We start from the raw sequence: 21,899 nt of genomic DNA, 5'->3' as shown, positions 1-21,899 counted from the left end.
CAGTTGCTCGTGGTAAAACTGTATTTCCACTAGATTTAGAAATGAGCTTTACATCCATACCAGTTTAGCCAGTTATTGTTCAAGAGCAACTTATAGCTTCCAATTTTAAACTACTATTTATGCCATGTGTTGCACAGTGGGAATATTTAAGTAGATCCCTTTTGAAGTCAGGCCAAACTGGATACCAGGTACAGAGACCAGCAGCTGCCGACTTGGGGATGACCCAGGAAGAACTAGACAAAGTGGAAAAAAACCACCCCGCCGAAAACTATCTCACGAAGAGCAAAAGGGTGAATAAAAATACAAAAGGAAACCCCAAACATCAACACTGAGAACGCAAACCCCAGCCCTGAGAGGCTGTGAAGGCAGAGGAAGCCGGCAGGTGGACTCCAAAAGCCCTCATAGGAGGTGAGTTGCTTCCTGTGGCGGTGGCACACGAACAGAGCCCGTGCAGGAGCCGCTTCTCCTCCGTGCCTGTGGCCTTCTGCTCCCACAGCACCGTCTGGGCGAGCAAGATGAAGTGGAGGAGGATCACCATCCTTGCCACCTTCCAGGCACAGCTCCCAGCCACAGGTAAGGAGGGCTTTGGTTTCATGAGGGGCTATCTCAAAGCTCTTTTGAGGAGAGGGCACGACGTTCCTGCGGTGGGTTCCCCACCATTTTGGTAGCAGGAGGGTGTCTGCAGGAGCACCTCAGCGACGTCTGTCCTCCTCCTCGTGGCTGGAATCATGGCCTGCTGGGACCAAGGCAGCAGGATCGGCTGTGTGGAACTTCCCTGGGGTAGAGAGACGCTATGGAGGGCTGGGATGAGATGCTGTTCTCCTGCTGGAGCAACTGCCACGGCTGAACAGCAACTCCTGATTAAATAAGGCCCTCAGCTGGGCAGCTTTCCTTGCAATTTAAAAGGGGAAATTTGAGACACTAATGAAAAACTAATTGTTTGCAGTAATCTGCACAGGAGAGGCTTTTAATTTGAGTGAGGCAAGATGAGAGCCATGCTGGTGGCTGGTTTGCAGCCCACGGCACACCTGGCAGGCGGGAAACGGGGGCACAGGTGGTGAGAGAAAGGGTAGGGACCTTCCTTCCACGCCCCTGCCTTCATGCTTGCCTCCACTAGGCACAGCACAAAATTTAAACCACTTTTACCTCCGTGTGTTTACTCGTGTGCTGCATACACTGGCCCCACTCGGGTACAGAGTGAAGCAGCTTCAGTGGGCACAAATCTTCGGAAATCGTGTCAAGTTTGGGAAGGAGAAATTTATTTCTTAGTGAGTAGCATAGTAGATCAAAAGAGCAACAAAATTTACATCTGGAGAAGGCCTCAGCCGAGGTCTGAATGTGGAGAATTCAGGCCACGTTTGAGCTTGCATTAAAGCAAAATCCACCGGAAGAGTTTCACCCATGACAGACGCCCCAACTGCGTGTAACAAACACAGCATCCTTCAACTGGAGAGCTTTGGTGACTGCCACAGACTTTGTTTCAGAGTTTTCTGAAGATGACAGGAGGGTTTTGCAGCTGCTTGCTAACGCCATTGGACCAGTTCTGGTTAATTTGTGGAGGTTCTCTTTCAGGAGAGTTTTAAGTAGGGTTTTATGCTTTGTGGCAGACCCTGCCTTCTGATCACCCTCTGTTCAACCTCTGGGGCCTCTGTCCCTCCCTGACACCCAAGAATGATCCTGTACTTACAGCATACTTCTGGTACTTCTATTCTATACACTGCTCTGTATCCACAGATACACGTAAGGGCTATGAAGGTATGGAAATTACTTCAGGTCAAAATGCACCTGCAAAAACATCTTTTTTGCATCTCCTCCTTTTAATCTGTCACAGACTACCGGTAGTTCAGGCCCCTCTTTGTACATTTTCAGCAGAAAATGTTGACTGAAAAATAAGTAATGCAGTTTGCAGGTGGGTAAAACCCATAGGGGTCTCTGGTGCAAAGCTCTTACTCACACTCACAAGGAATACATGGGACTGAGTTTCAAACTGGATACTGTTGTCGTTGGAGATGTTTGCCTATGGGTTTGAGGGAAACAATTTTTGACTGGATACCTGGAATAGCTTGAAGAATTTAGCCTAAATATTGAAGTATTTAGCCTAAGAAGAAATAGAAGAAATACAGGTCAAAACGTGTGGAATTGTTGCTACGTTACTGATGAAAAATAGACAGTAACAAAAATGTAAGATTGCCATGAATGTAGTTCAAAGACGAGACTGAAAAAAAAGGGGGGTTCTGCTCAGAGATATGAACAGAAACAAATATTTTCTGCTGCCTGGAGTGTTTTCAAGCTTCCTTAGAGTTCACTTCTAGAGTGACTTCTAGAGAAATTAACTTTTTTTTTTTTAATAAAACAAGCTGGGAGTGGACAGGCTCAGAAAGCTGGGTATCTCCTTACAGTGAGTTCATTCCACTTCACTGTAATGTGTTTGTGCTTATTCTTCAAATGGTTGGTTGAAAGATGCCACCAAGATTAGCACTGATGAACTTGCAAAACCTTTCTTTTTGAACTTTTGAGTACTGCAGTAAATGTCACGCATGAGAAAAAAGAAATGTTTTAAAATAAGTAATTCTAGAGATGGACCATGAATTCTGATGCAGATTTTCAATTATTGACACCAGACCACAAATTTCAAAATGCTCAGATTTGACCTTTAAGCAGTAACAGAAGGAAGCCATATCATATACACATTTAATTTTCCTTATTTCCCCCTTCAAAGGTACAGAGGTGTACATCTGGAAGTTCAGTTGAGGTCCCCTTATAACCCCTCTGTTAAAAACTGCATAAAAATTAACAATTTGAATTTCTGAGCAGATGACTTTGTCAGTCATGTTGTTCACTGAGATATTAAGAAGAATATTAAAAGACTTCTACCCAAATATCACAACTAAAATGGCAAAAATCTTCATACTGTTCACAGAGCTTTTAGTCTGAAGTATGACAGGCTTCAATAGCAATAAAACGGTCCCGTGGGCAATATTATAGAATTGCTCCCTGCTTTTTTTAAGGCTGAGACGACACTTTGGTTTGTACAAATACATAACACACATGTGTAAATGAATATATGTGCAAGAGTTTAAGAACAGCCCTTCCCTGTTCATCACTTCTTTACAAACCCACTTTTCTCAGAATTCTCTGCTAACCAGAACCGGGCATTGTCCTGTTTTTTGCTGACTCCATGGGAACTAAAAATGTCAGTCTTTACCAGATATTACTTGCACAGCTTATTTTCTCAGTATTTTTCTGCTCTGCATGACTGTGTGTTCTGCCCATTGGGTGCCATGATGCCAGCAGCCTTTTTTCAGTCAGTTCACAGAAAGGTAACAGGTCTTAGCGTTAATTTTTTTCCTTCCCTTTCATCAGATGATTTCGCTGGCCTACAAACTACAAGATTTCCAAACCAGAAGTTGTTTACAAGCTTGTCTGAGAAATCCAAACAAGTAAATTCAGGCTATTTCCACTGCCATCCCCACGTCCTTAGGCGCCGTCTGAAGTTCTCCTGGCTGAATTCTTGTTACACCTAGGGGGAGAAAAATATTTAAAGGCTTAATTTTACGTGTTTTATTTCCTTTTTCTCCTGCCTGTTCACAATGATTCATTAATAATTCATGGGGGAAAACTATGAACTGGCACATTGGTGAATGGAACAAAATGCAGGCAGTGTAGTCTTTCTTTGTAAAGGGACGTTTCTGAGCTCTTGCAGTGCCATGTTCAATTCTCTGATGCTTGTTACAGAGTAAGTGCTTTCTATCTGAACCCTTCTGAGTAAAATTCCTAATGAGTCAAGTAACAAGCTAACGATTGCGTTCCCTTTGAGGTTTCATGTGTGCTAGATGGGAAGGATATAAAAAATAGAGAAGACCGTCTGCAAAATATATTTATATTTCTTCTCTGTGTGTGTGTGTTCTGCTTAAGTAAGGCTATGTGGGTAAAAAACCAAAGTGGGGTTAGAAAAGAGCTTCACTAGCAGCTTAAAGGGGATAAGAAAGTCATTTATAAATGAACATTCACGTGAGAAACATTTTTGACAGCCATTTTCTGTTGTTCACACAGAACTTGAACTGTGGCTAGCACGATGGGTAAACCCTGCGGTAAGGAAAAATACATAGATAGGAAACAAATAATTTATTTTTATGTATCTCCAAACTCTAACCAGTGTCCCTTTAAAAAAGAAAGAATAAATGCTTGTTTGCACAGTTGCAGGCAACCACCGAATCCCCCTCCCCTTCCCCAGTTCACCATATATTTGAATGTGTATATTGTGCCTGGAACTGTAAGATGCATCAGCTATTCTGGCAAGAAAATAGAACACATTTTTAAGGTGGCATGAATAGAAGATATAACTTGTTAAAATACTACTTAAAATATATATCCTATTAAAGGTGTCTGCTTTTTCCATGTGCATGTGTACTTGTAAGTGTATTGCTGATTTTCACTGTTCTGCTGACACGACTTTAGCCAACAGCTAAATTAAAGTTTCACTGCTGTTTCTTTTTAGCCCTAATAAATACATGCTATTTCAGATTTTTTGAGAAGCTGAAATTTTGCAGATTTTTCTAATTTGCGCTCCTGTATAAGGTAATACTTCGAGACTCAGTTTGAATATTGTTTTCTTAATTAAATTCATCTCTGGTCCTTTAAAGAATACATAGTATTTTTAGCTTTTAAAGTATGACAGTCCAAATCAGATATTTTTTTTTCTTTCGGGAAAGCAACGAATGCATTTATTTCTACTTTGTCCTACACAATTGGTTTATAACTTCATATTAGAGATAAAATGTGCAGGCAAATGAAAAGCTTAGTTTGCAGTTCTTCGATCTGCTCACTCAAACGCACAGATCTCGGAAGGCAGTGGAAATGCCTGTGTTTATCCACAGTGGGTATATCCATCTTGGTGAAAGTTAGACTTACCAATATGCAATTGTTCAGTCCTTTGGCAGTTCAGCTATTAAAAATAGAAGTAAAACCAGCTCTCCTGAGCCTCAGAGATCGCCAGCACGGTGTCTGTACAAGTCCTGTTTCAGTGGTAGAAGCCATCCCGATTCTTGAACCATGTAAATTGGAAATATTTCATTCCCTACAGATTTTCTAGGAATAAACAAACCACCAAGCAAACTTTGGAAGCCCTTCATGTATTTTTTTCTCAGTTCTTTGTTATAAGCCTGTTAAGTCTTACAAGAAGAAGAACAGCAAGTTTGGAGCTTTCTCATCTTTATGTACTTTCAGTATATGAGAGTATGTTAAACACTATGCTTCTGGTGAGCAGTTTGTGGAGCCTGATGGAATTCTCATACTATCTGGCCTATTTCTTTCATGAGATGTATCTGTAGTGAAAATTTCATCTATATCCCGACTCTTTCTGAGCAGCAGAATGTTCCTTTTACTTTGTTTTGTATTTTTAAGCAAAGGAGAAGCCATAATGATAACACAACTCTTTGAAAGCTCAGATAATACAGAGGTGAAATATATTCCAAATTAGAATTTGATGGAAGCTGACAAGGGAAAAGGGTTGGAAACTTTTCCACAAATGATAGGGTAAACTGTAGTAGGACGCACCGAGTAAGTCTAGAGGGTGGCTAGTTATCAACACTTGTGGGGTTTTGTTTGGTTTTTTTTAGGAAATCTCACCATATAGGATTTACTTAAAATTTGAGCTGTTGTCTTAGATGAAAATCTTAACTTTCACCAAAAGTAAACTTCTCTAGTTTCCTAGTAAACTTTTCTAGCTTGTAAAGAAAACCTTTAAAATGCAAGCCTGCATGGCTCCAGGAACAGAAAGAGAGAAAACCTGCTATATAACCTGTCACTTAAAATTTATGTGGTTTTTTTTTTAAAGGCAATTGCTATTTTGGGGGGTGATAGGCCAGCCTGATTCAAAATGCTGCAATGCTCGTGGTTGGCAAGCACTGCAAATAGTTTCCTCATCAAAAAGAAAAGCACATCAAGCATTTTGAATCTGAGAACACTTAAAGAGGGTTTTTTAAACTTGTACAATAAAAATGAATTAGCAAATTTTGCTACTTAACTCAGAGTAATGGTCTGAAGCGCTTTTCTAATGGGATAAGATGCTATATCCAGGAAGTTAACGAGGCAATACTAATTTGGGTGGTGTTTTATTTCAAGTAAGCATACACTGGTCATTGAATAAAGACCTATGCGTAAAACAACCCAAACCTTTTCCTGTTTGTTCATCCAAATTTTATAATCCAGCCAAGAGCCCCGGGTGTTTTGCATTCATTTCCCTTAGAATGTTGCTCTCGTCTGCATGACGGCGAAACCTGGAACAAGCAGAGCCAAATATTTACAAAAACGCTTCCCAAATATTCAGGGCACCTGTGTGCACTGTAAATCCAGGCTTCTGGTTCTTTCAGTCTCTTTCTGGGCATATAAATTCTCTGCCTAAGTTTTTCTGGGAGATTTTGCTGATGAATGAAGTAGAAAAGTGAAATATTTGCAGGCGAGAAGCTTACAGAGAATTAGTGAAAGTAGAGTGGGAAGACTCCATCATTTGAATTCCCCGAGGTGTGTATCTCCTCAGAAAGCCAACTGAGGCTTGGGAAGGACAGAACAGAAACACCTCCAGCTGGTGACTGTGAGATGGGTGCAAACGATCCCTCACACGTGCACGGATCCTGCGAGCGGAGCGCAGTTCTTTGGGCGGGCACATGGATGTAAGAGCAGGGCCCAAACTGACCAGGCAATTTGCTTGCAAAGCATTTATATTGAATCAGATCATGTAGAAATTCAGCTCAAGCTAAAATGTAACGTCCAGTAATTTACTCAGATGAATTTGAAGCAAGAGTTTGGTATAGTTTGACAGTGTCACTTCTTATATACTGTCAGCAAACATCATTTCAGCCAAAGAGATCAACTTCCTAACGTTAGTTCCTAGTCATCAAATGTTTGTTTTGCCATTCAGAAATAGCTGAATGGTTAGAATGACTCCTTCAAAAATTATACATTAACTGGATTCCCCGCTTGGGACCTTGCAGCTCCCTGTTAATACAGCAGAATTTTAAACCTTTGCAAACTAAAATTGAGACTCCTATAATATTATACATTGCAGTATGTTATTACTATAACATTGGCTCATTTGTTTGGTCACATATCAGCAAGCTTCAGTCAGAGAACCCAATATCAAGTCTTTGGGAGGAGTAATTTCTGTGTTTTTCCGCCGTGTGTGTTGTTGCAATGTACCTTGTTTACCATCCAGCCGTGTGAAAGCAGCTTCAGGAAAGAAGTCTTACCAGAAGGATGTGGAATCCTCTCCCTCTCTTTCTGTCTCTGTTTCTCTCCCCACTGAGGTAAATTTGCACAGTATCACCACTTTGGGCTTTTATGGAAGGAAGGTAATTTCGCCAGCACTTGGTGCAAGCGTGCAGGTGCATTTCTGGAGATTGCAGAAATAGAATAACAGCTTGCAAGTCGGGTTAATAATCACACTCTAAAGGAAGGAAGGTGGAATACAGAGGGAGAGAAATACTGTATCGTTGGTAACTTGTATAAAAGCCTACCTAAACTAAAGGCAGCTTCCAAGAAGCAAATAACCCATTCTATTAATTACTCTCAGAATAGTTGCTCTGTTCATAAAATGTCTTGTAACAACTTAGTGCCATTTGATAAGTTTTGAAAGAATGTTATTTAAATTCTACAGATTTCTTTCTAAAACTTGCTGTTAATTTTCCGAGTTCATTTTTTATTTTATGGTCTATTATCTAGAGCTATGATACCTCACTCAGTGTCCACAGGTGAAATCATTCCTAAAGCCTTAACCATTATAGACTAAAATCTCTTAAGGGAATTTCCAGAAGAAGTTTATGGGAGCAATGCTGTGTGAAGTACTGTCAGTGTGCCTTTTTGCTGTTTGATTTTTTTTATTATGACTTTTTATGTTCATATTCCTCAGGAAACGCAAAAATACTTGCTACTGATATTGGTTCAGCACTTACTAGTCTATGGGCATTTGAAGAGTTACAAATGCAACACAACCAGAGTAATCCATGTGATAATTAACTGACTTTGGAGGTTTATATTAGGGATGGATTTGACCTCATTCTTGTTTGTTACCTGGCATTTTTTCCCCTCTTTTACCTGTAACATACTCTTCATTAGGCACGGGCTTCTGGTTCTTTCAGTCTCTTTCTGGACATGTAAATTCTCTGCCTAAGTTTTTCTGGGAGGTTTTGCTGATGAATGAAGTAGAAGAGTGAAATATTTGCAGGCAGGAAGCTTACAGAGAATTAGTGAAAGTAGAGTGGGAAGACCCCATCATTTTCAACAACTTTCAGAGAAGGAAAAGGAATTACTGTATCCCATCACTAGTTGCCTAATGTTTAAACTCTTAAAACTACTGATCTTTTTAAATGTAAAACTGAGCATTCATGTATTATGAGCATAACTATACCAGTGGACCAGGGAAGATAAACAAGGTTAATCCGTCTGGATTCCAAGCAGAAGTTCAAACACCGTTACAGTTACTTTAAAAAAACCGAGCAACTAACACATGCCAGAAGGGCTTTCTGGGATTTGGCCTCTCAGAATAAGCATCTAAACAGGAAAGAAACAAATATCTCTAAATCTCTTTCAGTGAAATGAATTTTAATTATGTTTTCAGTAGGACCCGTTCTCACTCTTATTGGAGTAGGGAGGCGATGGGAGCTTTGCCTGCACACACCCCCGTGCCCTGTGTGAGCAGAATTGTGCAGGGAATGCTGATTCCTGCTCCATCTGGGTCAGGGCACACATGGGTGGCTGTGCTCTGCTGACGAGCTGTAAAATGCCCTCGTTTGAAAGCCCAAACCCCCCGCATGGGGTGATTGCTTTTCCATCCCCAATTTTGGCAGATGACCTCTACTTTCTGCAGCAAGCTCAATGCATTCTGCTGAGAGTATATATTTCTTTGGCCCTAGCAAATTAGGAATAATTTTATTGAATATAGCACAACGTTGTCCATTTTCTTCATACAGAAGTTTTGCAAGAGATCTTAGAGTAATTTTTTTTTTTTAAGGTGATTACTTCCCAGATAACTAACAATGCTGTCTTGGTGTGATCTAAAGGTCTGTGAAGGCTGTTTGTATCTTTAAAATTATGAATCACTCCCAAAGTTTGGAAAGAACTACAGATCTTCAAGAGTTTTGCTTTTTCTTTCCAAGATGGTTTGCCTAAAATATAATGAAATATTTAAAGCTATGTAAACCAGGGTCATTACTTGACTTTTTTCATGACTCATTACCTGACTTTTTTCCATCTCCAAAATGTGATTCATTTTGATCCCATCTCCAAATGTTTCTCCTTGACTAAAATAAAACAAAATTCTCTCACAAAATTACTTCTCTCTAGAAGAAGCAGCTTTAATTTACCTTGCTTTGAATTGTCTTTTAAATTTCAGATGTCACTAGTATTAACGTGAACTAGGCAGAATCACAATTTTCCATCCCCTGTCTATTCATGCAGCTAAAATAATCTCTTTTTTTCTAATAACTCAGGTGTTATTTTATTACTTGACTCAAACCCCAGCAGCACTATAATGCAATTGTTGCTCCTGTTAGCTACATCTCTTCTGACAGAAAAGCAGCAGTACTAATTTTCAGGTTTGAGACTTTTTTCTTCTTCTTCTTTTTATAACTCTCTTAAAGAAGTTACAGATATGAGCCTTCAGCCCTATCTTATTGTAACATCTTTTCCAGGGTGTTTTTATCTGATTTTATCTTTTTCAGCTGCAAAGAAGTAGCTAACAGGTTTGCCCCCTTTCTCTCTCACTCCTCTTTTTACGTCTAACAAATGTCTATTTGTTAGACATGATGGCTTTAGCAGAACGAGTATCAGGTTTAAAATAGAGCTTAAAGGCAGGCAAAGTTCTGCAAAGCTTTGGAAATATTTTAATTCCCCCCTCTCTTGCTTTCCTCTGGGAAATACTCAAAAAAATAATCAAAGTATTTCTGTGAGACACCAAACAGTCTGTGAGCAATTAGCATTCTGCATTTTGGGAAGAAGGAAACCTCAATTTAGCTCCTTATTCTGTCTGATTTGGAGCAGGAGCTTGAATGGGACTTACATGTGCTAAGCCATGGGAGAGACACTTGCTGATTTTGGTGAGAAATTCCAACAGAGTCTAGAAAGATTCCCTAAAAAATGGGTCATCAGAATTTGTACTGGGAAGTGTTCCTGATGAACTTTACAAACCTATGCAAAAAAAAAAAAAAAAAAAAATCTCAACTTCAGCTGCAGTATTTTAGAGTCATTCTAATGCTTTGCAGTCGATTAATGGAGTGTGTGTATCTAAGAGTTTCCCCATCCACCCTTGCAAAAACTGTTGTGCTCCCTTTAGCAGCAACCGTATTTTCAGCATGACTAGAATCCCTAAGCAGGTTCCTCTGTCTAAGGCTCTCTGCAAAATGGGGCATAGAGGTGGTGCTGTTCTCCTATACATGGATATACAAAAATAACATTCGTGTGAGCACTGGTAAAATATGCTTATATATGGATGATTTCTGCCACTTCTGAAACCCCGTGTAATTATACAGGTCTGGAAGATTTAGAAGAAGGTCCTGGGCTACTAAATCTTAAAGATATGCAGGGATCTGAGGGAGTCAGCAACACGAAATGCGATCAGCACAGGCGATCTGAGAAAGCCCAGCACATGTGCTGACCTTTCCGGAACAGAAGGATCATCTGGAGCCAGGAAGGAGGGCTTCGGGTGCTTAGAAAGATTTGGCAAGTAGCATCACCTTAAATGTGCTGTAACTCTAATGTGGGGATGGTAATTAGTTTCTGTGGAACCTTCCCCTTCTAATTAGGTCACGTCAGTGTTTTAGGTAAGTGCGGTTTATTTAAACATAGCCAATTGAAAACTAATTTAGCTATCTTGCTTAGGCAGCTGCCCAGTGGTGTCAGCAGGAGTTTGACTTCAGACGAACTGCTCGAGCATTTACGAAGCTGCTCAGCCAGATTTTTGCAGCTCTCACGAAGATCTCTGATGAAGGAAAGGTGCCGTTATCAGATGGTTGAAAACCAATTTAGTGATGGTTTTGTGAGCTGATGCCACCCCCATAAAGGCTGCAGCATATACAAACATTTCGGAAAGGAGAGAGTTTCTCATTCTGTGCCTTCGGGTTCAGTGGGGTCTTCACCTCTTTTGAAGCTTCAGGGTCATACTGTAATAAAAACGTGGCAATGCTCAGTTTTATCCATAGTTAAAAGGCATTTTATACCCAAGGAAATGGGTGTCTAAAAGCAGTTATATTATCTAGCTTTTATTTGTCAAATTGCTTGTATAGACGATTTTACGAAGTAGTTCTAATGAGATCTGCAGTTAAATAATGTGTAATTCCTACAGAAGTTTTGTTTTGAGGTTTTCATCTTTCTTTAACTCCCCATTATCTTGTTTTGTTGTAGTTCTGATTATTTTTAAAGTATCTTCCGGTGCTTTTTAATCTATCTGATTAGGAAGATTGCTATTAAGATACTAAGAAAAATCAATATGAGTCGAATGTAACATTTTTAAATTGGGCAGTTTGAACTTTGGGGTCTTTTCTGAAGGATTTGTAGATAATTCTGACAATTCCAATCATCCTCAGTGCTCTGCAAAGTCTTTCTCCCCTTAGTGAAACAGTGCTGGTTTTTAGATAAAGGAAGAAAATGGAAAAATGGGGTTGCAGGTTTTGTGCTTTTACTTGTGGCTGATTTGCTGTGCAATCTTTAGAAATCCACTGGAATGTTCCTAGGCTTTCCAATAAACCAGTGTCCAAGCTTAATCAAGATGGGTCACTCTCTTGGCTTTTTTGGTTAGCTGTACATTACTTATCAGGTTGTTGATACACAAATAACACTTAGTGTTAATACATGGACTATATCCTATTTCATTATTAATCAACACACAGGTTTATTTGCCTCTTTCATGATTGTGTTTTGAACACTGTGGTCTATCGAGTATCCTTTAGATCCTCCAATGCAATATATTTTACAGATAGGAAATTAAATAGGAAATTTACACATAGGAAATTAAAACGGTGCCTGCATCTAATTTGCTGCTACATTCACACATACAGTGACTCTTGGTGCCCGCAGGACAGCCTTTACTTGCCTTGGGGAAATGGCCAACCTTTTCCCTTCCCGCTCTTCAAAAAGCCTTTATCATTCAAGATCCAATTGAACTGATGAGAGAAACAAAAAAGATCAGTTATGGACATGCTGTTAGTCTTCCTGAAGCTGGGAGTCAAAACTAGTGTCCTGTACAGGCTGTGTGTTATTTCATGCATAAAAAGCCTCTTGAGCTCTTTAGAAAATGTGCTCAAGAGGTGAAGAACATTCACTGCACTCCACACACTGTCACTGTTCGTGCCAGCACAGCTCTGAACGTGATGGTGCTTTACCTGATTGGCCTCCAAGCGTTATTGTTCAGACACAGCCATCCTGGGATCCCAAAAATATTTGAACAGCGATTCCAGCTACCTTTTACTCCTCCAGGAACAGATACGCTCTGAGACCCGATGATTGCAATGCCTAAATATCTCGCTTAGACTAATTAAAATGCGATATTTTTAATGGAAGTGGCTGCTGGTATTTTCAGCGAGTGTTGAAGTTCAGCTCTCACTGTCGGTCTGTCTGTCACTGCTTTTCTCACGGGCAGCTCCTGAGCAATCACTATTAACCAGGCACCAGGCAAGGGCCGCCCCCGGGGATGGGCTGCAGCTGATTTGCACAGTGTCAGTGGCCTCTGTTGCCTCGGGCACCGAGTAGAGCACCTTGGTCCTGAACTCCCCGGTCTTTGCCTGCTGAGAAGTGAATTTGCTTAAGGGGAGCTACAGTTGTGCAGAGAAAGCTCTTGTTCCCTGTGTTTTGGCTTATGCAGGGTAATACCTGTAATGGGGCTTGGAAAACGCTCCGTGCGTGGCTCTTCCCTATTTTCTGTGTCAGACGTGTGAGTCAGAGGGGCGTGATCTTGTTTGAAAGCTACTTCAGATTTACTTGTTTCCCCCCAAAGCCTTTCAGTCTTGGGGGTCTTAAACTGAGAAGGAAAAGTGTGAAGTATTTGGCAATAGAGCCCTTAACTCAAGTGGCACTTTGAATGGAGTTTACATATAATTATTCAAAACATTGTCTCTCCAACATCTGTATGTAGGGTGTAAAAGAGCACCCACTTGAGTATTCATGCAAGGGACTTGAGAGGTGATGATTGCTGTCTTAAATGCACTGAGGGAGAGAAGATGAAAATAAGAACACTTGTTATTAAAAAAAGCTGTGAACTGTTTTCTGAATTACTTCAGGAGGATCAAAAGAAGGATTCGCACCATCTGAATAGTTTTGGCACGGGTTATTGTTCGGGCAAAGGGGACAGAAACCAAATTCTTATCTGAGAGCAGTCTGAGTTTATGGAATGGACTTTTTCAGGTGATTGGTTGTAGGAGCAAAAGTTTGCCAGGGAGAGCTTCCTCAGTCCTTGGTTCTAATTTACACCTTCGGGAGGCGCACAGCCAGAATAGCAATGTCTGATCAACCCCATTACAGATGTATTTGTGCTGTATCAGTTAATGGCTGGATGCAAACACAGCTGCTCCTGGCACTGCACAAATGGATGTGTGGAGAGCAGGATAAAAATGCCTGGAGATGTTTGTACACGTGTATTATGAGCAGATCTGTGCAACAAGCAGATCTGTGCAAAACCATGAAGTTCACATGTGCCGTTTGGTATATCAGCATGAAAATGTGTTTTGCCTCTGTTGCTGAAGGCGTTTTTAAGTGTAGGTTTCATAAAGATTGAAGATGGTCTTTAATGTTTGTTTGCCACAGTCCACATATTAAAGTTGCAAAATCTATTGATCATCTTTCACCTTTTACCAGATAAACAGCAGTTTTCTGTGAGTAAGTGAAGTTCTCGTATTAGGTACATGTAACCCAAGGTGGAGAGAATAATTTTTTCTCAGCAGGTGCCAGGAATAATGGAATATTTCTTTTTTTCAAGCTTGACATTACTATTTCAAAGGTAGTAAGGGCTATTGCTGATGGGACCTCCTCTGTTTCTGTCCTACTTCTTCCCTTGCTGAGTCCTACCCGGATTTTGTCTTTTATAAGCAGTGTGGGTATATCTTTCTAGTTATTTGCTTCCCCAGCAGTGGCACATCTGAGATTTATTATCATTTCTGTAATAGTAAATGGTTTGAAAATACAAGTAGGAATTGGGAAATCCAGAAATGTGAATTTATAAATACGTTTTTAGGTTTCATTCTGTTTATCTTTTTCTGACCATCTTAGGTGTATATCCCTGAATATTCTACTCACACATATGTTTCCAATATAAAAAAAAGGCGTTGTCTGTGTGTGCCTGTCACCTTTTAGAATTACATTGTTGGAAGTTAAGGACTAGCATGTTTCCTGTCTTTAAAATATTGAATTTGTTGAATAACAAGAGCCTGTTAAGAGTAACACCTCTAATATTATTTGAGAGAAGTGTAATTTCCCTGCTGTAAGAAAGCTTTGGTTAAAACTGCTGCTGCTTCAAGAGAATTTTAAACTGAGTGGAGAAAGGAATAGTACAGATCCTTTTAATGGAATTGTGAGACACAAGTGGTTTTTTCCCCCCTGTGTACACCTTTCATATACAGGCTCTCTGAACCATCAGTGATGTGGGAAGAGCAATGGCAGTTGCAACTTAGTTTAAAGAAAGGGCTTTTCAGCAGCATTCTTGCGTGCATTCATCAAACAACAATAATAGACATGAATATGTTTAATTTCTGAATTTTTGTTGACAACATTTTTAGCCAGCTTTCAAATATGAACATAATGCAGTTCTGTGACACGTGGGTTCTAAAATTTACATCAAGCCCCAGTTTTCTAAATCATAACAAGTCTGAAGTCTCTGGCATAGCAATAACTGCCTCTACAGTTACCACTGAATTCAGACAGCTTGCCTGTTGAATTCAAAATTAAAAAAAAAAAAATGTTTTATTTACATACTACTTCAATAAAATGTCTGAACTCACGACAGAAGATATCCAGACAGTTGATCAGAGCCACGGCAGTTCTGTCAACTCCAGAAAGGTCTTGCTGGGTTGGTCTCTTAGAGGAGAGAGAAGTCAAGACAGGGAACCATTCAACCAGCACCATAATGTAAGTGGCTGTGTAAGAGTGAGACACACTGGACTGCAGGGAGGAGGCAGGTCTAAGTCTTTGTGCCATTTGATAAGGGGAGAGTAGGGGTGATGCTCTGCTGTAAGGAAATACACCTTTGGTGTGTCTTTTTTGATCAGAGGAGCCTGTTCATGTTGCTTATCCCAAGGTGTAGGTCATTGCCACAGCCATGGTCCCTCTTCTCCAAGTGAGCCACTGCTGGTGGTACAGAATCATGGAAGGACAGAGGCCCCAGTGTGTGAGGTGTTGCCTTCATACCCAGCATCATATATCAAAAACGAGGTGTGTGACTGCTGAAATTAGCCTGGTTGGCTACGCCGGATCTCTGGCCATTATTAGCACCTCAGCAGGTACCAGTGTTGCAGTATGAATGGAAAATCTAGAAGCACCACTGTAGATGGACTGTTTCGTGAAAGCAGACAGAAGGAAGTTGTGGTGCAAAGTAGTCAAGCTATGCTGTAAAATTAGCTCTTTGATAGCTGACATTACAGTGAGACCAACACGTTTTGGTCTTGCAATGCAGACAGGGCTGTGATTTGTGTCTTTACCTTGTCCCTGAATTATGTGATAGCCTTTGGTGCTGGCTGGGCTGTAATGTGATTTGGGAATGTGGCTTAACACCACCACCTACACCTCAGAATAACAGTGTTCCTGGCACAGTTCAGCAATTTTTATCTCATGAGTACTTATCCTCCCCCAGTGAAGACTTTTTAGAATTTTTTTAATGAATCAGCACTTGCTACTAACTAATCTCATTGCTTTCATTAATCTAATGATTTCTTAGAAATTGGAAGTACTTCATAACCACTAGTAGATCTTTACACTACTCTCCCGAAGTAGTATGTTCTTGTAATTTTTATTCTAATGGGGTAAATCAAAGCACAGAATGGTTAATTGCCTTTCAGAAGGTCTCTGTCAAAGTCAGCAATAGAACTCCCAATTGCTTTACCCATTAGCTAAAATATGTTTCCACGTCTGAATTCATGAGGTACTAATAGAACAGAAGACTGGACTAGAGAGGGCAAGAAACTATGCAAAAGTATATTTCAGGACCCACATTTATGAGCTTTCAGCTAAAGCAAGGGGAAGCCATTTCATGTTGCTATTTGTGAATAAAAACTCCTACTATATAAATAGAAACTCGTAGTAAGATAAGGAAAGTATCTCCACATAAACTGTTGCAGCGAGAATGAAAGACTGGAAGATAAATGTGGTGCTGAAGCATGTGGTAGATGAGTTGTAAGATACTCTACACACCTTTGCAACCACGAAATTAAAAGAAATTTAAAAATCATCAGCCAAAACAAAACCTGATTGACAGCTAGTAAGTGCCATGTCCAGCATGTGAAGGCCCAGACATAACATTATGGCACAGGATATGGTTAAAATCCATCTGGGGACTCATAACAGGATCCTGGGAATGTTGAAAGGTTATTAAACAGCAGAGTGCAAAAGGATACACGTAAAGAAGATAAGGAGTGAATATATCAGGTAGCATTTAGGTTGAGAGAAAGGGCATCAGAAAGGAAAGTCCCAAGTGATATTAGACACAGGGTTTGAGACTGGTTGTTAAAATGATAACACTCTTCTGTGATACCACCCTTGTTACTGGGAGTGCTAAAGATGTGCTGGAAACCACGGGACTAAGGCAGGAGTATTCCCCTTAAGCAACCATCTGTTGGATGGAAATGGCGAAGTTGCCTTTACCTTGAGAGAGCTGGGCATCAACATCTCACATTAGAAGGGGGTCAAGATGAATATAACCACTAAAAAACCTGCCATGACTGTGGTGTTCTGTAGCAAACTGACAGAAGGCTGTTCTGGCCAGAAGGGAAATCTTACTTTGAGTCTTGATTTTCTCTTGAAAAGGCAATACTGCAACTGCTGTCTTGAATTAAAGGCTTCAGTGGAGAAAGTGTATCGGTCCACCTTCTTGATTTGATTCTTGTTTGTGGCAACACTTTAATAGAGAAGTGCATTCTCTTTTAATGTCAAGCAAAAAACATATGAAAAGCAGTCATAAGGATTCCTATGAGACTGGATAATGTGGATGCATCAACCCAGATGTCTTAGGATTACTGCTGGGTAGCAAACCCTCAGCTGGGTTGCTACTGGTCTTAGCAAAGAACATTTGACTGCCTCAAAATAATGGCATCAGTAACTGGAAAGGTATGTAAATTTAAAACAGCAGGGGTTTTCCAAGGTGCTGAAAAGGAATGGGGACAGTGGGTGGCAGAGGAGCCACTATAAATTTTCTCCAGGTACAGAAGCTGAAAACGTTTTGAATTCCTCCCCTTTAGACTTGTCACGACAAGTTAATGGCAAGAACCAGAGGGGCTTTCAGGAAAGCTGTGTGTGGGTGTAGAAAATGAAAATATGGTATGGCCACACTCTTCAAATTCATACCATGAATAAGTTCAATGATGTCTCGGGGTCTGAGGTTGTGATATTAATTTTCCTCTTATACAGGAAAACCATGGTGCCTCTCACATTGCTGGTTGTCATATGATGCTGTCACACACCTTTCCCACTTGTGGTGGTTTTGGGTCCAGGACTGTCACTGATCTGCCACGTGAACCTCAAGTGGCCATCGCCTCTTTCTGGGCCTGTGCCCCTTACCAGCCTTAGTTATTACTTGTTTACTTGGATTCTGGTTGTGTTGCACCTCATACAGTGCAGGAATTAATGAACTAATTGAAAATAGGATTAAACAGAAACACGAGTCTCTACAGGACTGAGGTACGTGCAGCCTTTGGAGGACAACTGCTGTATTTGAGCAGGTACACGTGTAACACCATAAACAGGATCATCTAAAACCGTGATGATTGATGGCCAGGCCCTCAAGACTATTAAATGATTTACAATAGCAATCAAGCCTTGCTGTTATCATTTTATGGGCACTGAACACTCATCAGTGAGCAAAACACAACCCTTATAGTAAAGCAGGTTGCTATTGGGAGTTTCATGTGAAGGTCAACTGGACAGCTGAGCACCTCTGTCGAAAGCCTCCGAGTAATTTAAAGCCAGAGAACTCAATATGTTTGTGGGTTTGGTTTGGGGTTTTTGTTTAAAATCTTCTGTCTGTCTCCAGAGACAGCGGCATCTTCTTGCAAAAGCATCTCACAAACTATGTCTCCTCCACAGCTGACTTGTTTAGAGCCAGAGAGGAGCTTTGACACCGAGTCTGACTCCTTTTGTTTTCAATGTTTCTTTGTGCGCTGTCTCCAAAACGCAGAAGTTTCAGGCTGCTTTCCCCTCAACTCAGCAGAAAATGTTAGCCCTGCTGATCTCTGTGACAGAGCAACGGGTGACAAACTGCCTTGTCATTTCAATCAAAGCCACCCACACTTGTCATTAGATTTATCCAGGGTTAAACTGTTCATTACGCACCAGCCCGGGCTGCCAGGGGTGGCTGTTTTTCTTAATCTCTTGTCATAACTGCTGTAGGTTGGAGGAGGGAGTGGAAGCACCTGCTGGCTCAAGTGACAGCTTTATTCTGGGAGCTGCAGACTCAGCTGAAAGGAAAAACAAATGGGGACACGAATTACTGGGCCTGCGGCTCACAGGGATAATGCGTTTTGTGGAATTAAGAGTTTGTTTAAATGAAGTTATACAGCAGTTCTCATCTCCTCCTACTTCCCAACTACCCTAATTTTGGACACGGTTTTCTATTTTCCTCTTGTATCCTTCTTTCACATGAAACTGCTTTTTAGTGTTGTTATGGTTTTTTTGGGCTTTTTTTTGTTAAGAGTCTTTGATGTTTTAATTGGAATATATTCAACAAAATTTGTTAATAGTTCTTATGCCAGTTTTTTGTTAAAAAATGCAAAAATGTAAGAAGAGATGATGTAGACTCACAGCTTGTGTAATCTATTTCACATTTTAAAAGCACAAATTCAAATACATTTAATTTTTATTTTTATTTCTGTTGTGTTATGTCTCAGTGTGCTAAGTGTCTCTGGATTATAAACTTATTTTTCTTCACTTTGTCCCTGTAGTGTTAGGCTGATCCTGCTCAGTGCCTTATCTCTTGGAAGTGAGAATCTTGTTTTGAGTCTGACACTGACTTGTTTTGCCTACCACTTACTACAGCTGAGTGGGAATAAACAGTATTTTTAAATTTTTCATTAAGTACCATGCTATTTGTGGTAAAAAGCTCACCTGTACTTCTGGGGGACAGCTACTCCCTGAGTAGCTAAGAGAGAGAAGAATAATTAGGTATGTATTTATTTTTATCCCAACCACTGGAAAGAAAACGTCCGTACCTGAGTTTTTCTGAATAAATAAAGTAGATTTTTTTTATGATAACATCAGGTGCATTAAACCTTTGGTTTAACTTTCATACTATGTTCAAGTACTAGGCATAGTTCACTTTTTTATAACTTAAACTACTTAAATTCTGGCAATACTGTCAACTGTTCTTTGCTACTAAATAACTTTGAATGACTCAAATATCCTAAGCAATTTTAATGATCCAAGCTTTACACCAATGTAACCTATTACAGCATGCTTTCTTATTTCCTCCTGGTTTAGTTAACCCTACATAGATAAAAGAAGCATTTAAAAATATATAATTATATATTATATTATCTTTATTTTACATCTCTTTTATATTCTCTTTAATATATAATTGGTATATAAAATATGCTGCATGCTAAAAATAAGTGTCTTCTAGTATTGCTGAGCCTTTCTAAGAGAATATATGGCATGTGTCTCAAAGCTGGGCTCTGGGACAAGTATGATTATTGCCATTAAAATAAGGACTTCTTTTCACACAGAAAAGCAACATTAGGCATCTGACAGATTTCCCTCGGCACTCTCAACAAAAGGGCTTTTATCAGCACAGTTTGTCTCTGTGTGTAGAAATGCAGCAAGTAGGCTGGGATAGTTTTCAGGAACTTCCTAAAATCTTTCTGTCAGATGCCTGGTTTGCTCAGATCCTGGTGTGGAGTGACAGAGAGAGGCAGGGAGGTTTTAGGGCTGCTCATTCCAGATGAGCTGTCACACACCCGTGGGTACCTCAGCATCCTTGTGTCTGTGGCATGTCAGATGCAGCAAACACTTCAGGGGACAGGGCAGACCAGGCTGTGGAATGCTGCTGCTGCAACAAAATGTGCCAAAAGTAGTCACTGTGGGCCCTCTCTTTCGCCAAGGTAAAGCTTGTGTGAGGAGTTCTAGGAAAGAAGCGAAGGACACAGTAACTCCAAAGGGTTTATAATTTGTTTGTCAAGGAAATGGGAGCAGAAGCCTCACACATGAGGGCAGGTGGGATAGTTCCAAGATGCAGTGGGTGTCATCAGACACCCATTAAACTGTTCACAAGGTAGCAGCAGGTGAACCCTTTGGCCTGATACTGTGAGAGACACGGACCTGGACCTTCCACCAGGATGAATAAGAGCAGTGAGACCTCAATGGCTGTGCAGAATGAGGCCTTATGCTGTTATGTGGGATTATGTGGTTACTGATGTCCTGTTTGGAATTTGACTGTAATTTATTGCTGGATGATTTAAAACTGGAAAGTTTCTCTGTAAGATGTATGTGGAGGGTAAGATTAAAAGAAGGGGAGGAGAGAATGAGGCAAATATTCTGCGGAGGTTAAACTACTTGCAGAGACAGCCAAGGTGGGAATAAAAGGGAAAGCAGCGGAAGGTAAGCAGCAAAGCACAGGGTTAAGGAGAGAATTGTAGATATGATGGCCCAGTGACTTACCTTTGTGTCAGAAATGATCCTGGGAAGCCAAGCTGTGGTTCAGAGGCAAAATGTGATTCAAACACTGCTTTGATTGTGACCTCTAAGGCAAAGGTAGAAATGACCTTCCTAAAGTTTTGCTTACATAGATGAGGAAGAGCACAGAATCCCAGAGAGAGGTCTGGATTCATCTCATGAGGATTGTGGTGGTTGAATCTCCACAGCATGAAGCTGGGATAGCAGTACCTCCCTTGCAGGGAAGTATATAGGTTTGGATAAACATATATTTTGCCCCTCTGAACTGTCCATACCAGAGTTTGTTTTCCTACCTTTTAAAACTTCGTGCACTCAGATATTTCAGTTACTTATGAACTGTCTGTATGTCAATAATCCTTACTATCCTTCACTGACTGCTAAAATTGGGATTGAACCATTGTAGGGTCAGTTCCGTTCATGGCAGAAGAATGGTGAATGTGCTGCCAACACTTCAGGAACAGAAGAAGCAGGACCAATTATAAATCTGTTTGCCTTGTGCCTCAGTGGGCTGGGTTTCAGGGTAAATACTGTGGGAAAGACACAAGAGAGGAATATGGAAAGATAAAATGCAAAGCAGCTTTACCAAAGATTATGAGGATAACTAAACTGATTACCCTGTAAAGCATTATTAATTTTCTCCACATAGGAATGGGTGGTGGATTCATCTGGGTTGTTTTCCATGGTGCTACGTGGAACAGAGAGGAGGGAGGAATTGTGCCTGTTAGAGTGCAGGTCTTGTGAAGAGCCCAGTGGCTCACAAGAAAGTGTCAGCAGGATGTGCAGATGAAAATTTGGGTCTGAAGAGATGATTGGTGAGGATCTGCAAGAACCAAAATGGATATTACTATTTAATATTATAGCTAATAGCAGTGGCAGAAAAAGTAGGAGTGTGTGAATGAAATTTACTGATGACACAAGCTAGGAACGTGCCTTCAGCACAAGCGGATTGCAACATCAGACAGAATTTTGTGGACTGGTTACAGTACAGACAGGATAGACATTCTGTGGGAATGTATAATGAATTTCTACCCACACTAATTGGGCACATA

The 21,899-nt window shown here is 40.5% G+C and overlaps 1 protein-coding gene across 2 annotated transcripts in view; it reads left to right on the top strand.

The window, feature by feature from the left end:
* The first annotated feature begins 440 nt into the window (after positions 1-440).
* The window catches only part of CD247 (CD247 molecule), a 51,399-nt gene continuing 29,940 nt past the window's right edge, over positions 441-21,899 (top strand). For both annotated transcript variants that reach the window (XM_017830768.1, XM_017830767.1), the window contains exon 1: positions 441-573. In XM_017830768.1, coding sequence (XP_017686257.1) covers positions 516-573 — 58 coding nt within the window. In that variant the 5' untranslated portion in view covers positions 441-515. The remainder of the gene's footprint in view (positions 574-21,899) is intronic.

Source organism: Lepidothrix coronata, unplaced genomic scaffold, assembly GCF_001604755.1.
Source record: "Lepidothrix coronata isolate B3197 unplaced genomic scaffold, Lepidothrix_coronata-1.0 Scaffold183, whole genome shotgun sequence".
Lineage (NCBI taxonomy): Eukaryota > Metazoa > Chordata > Aves > Passeriformes > Pipridae > Lepidothrix > Lepidothrix coronata.
Note: the sequence above shows the minus strand (reverse complement) of the source record. Positions and strands in the feature narration are given on the sequence as shown.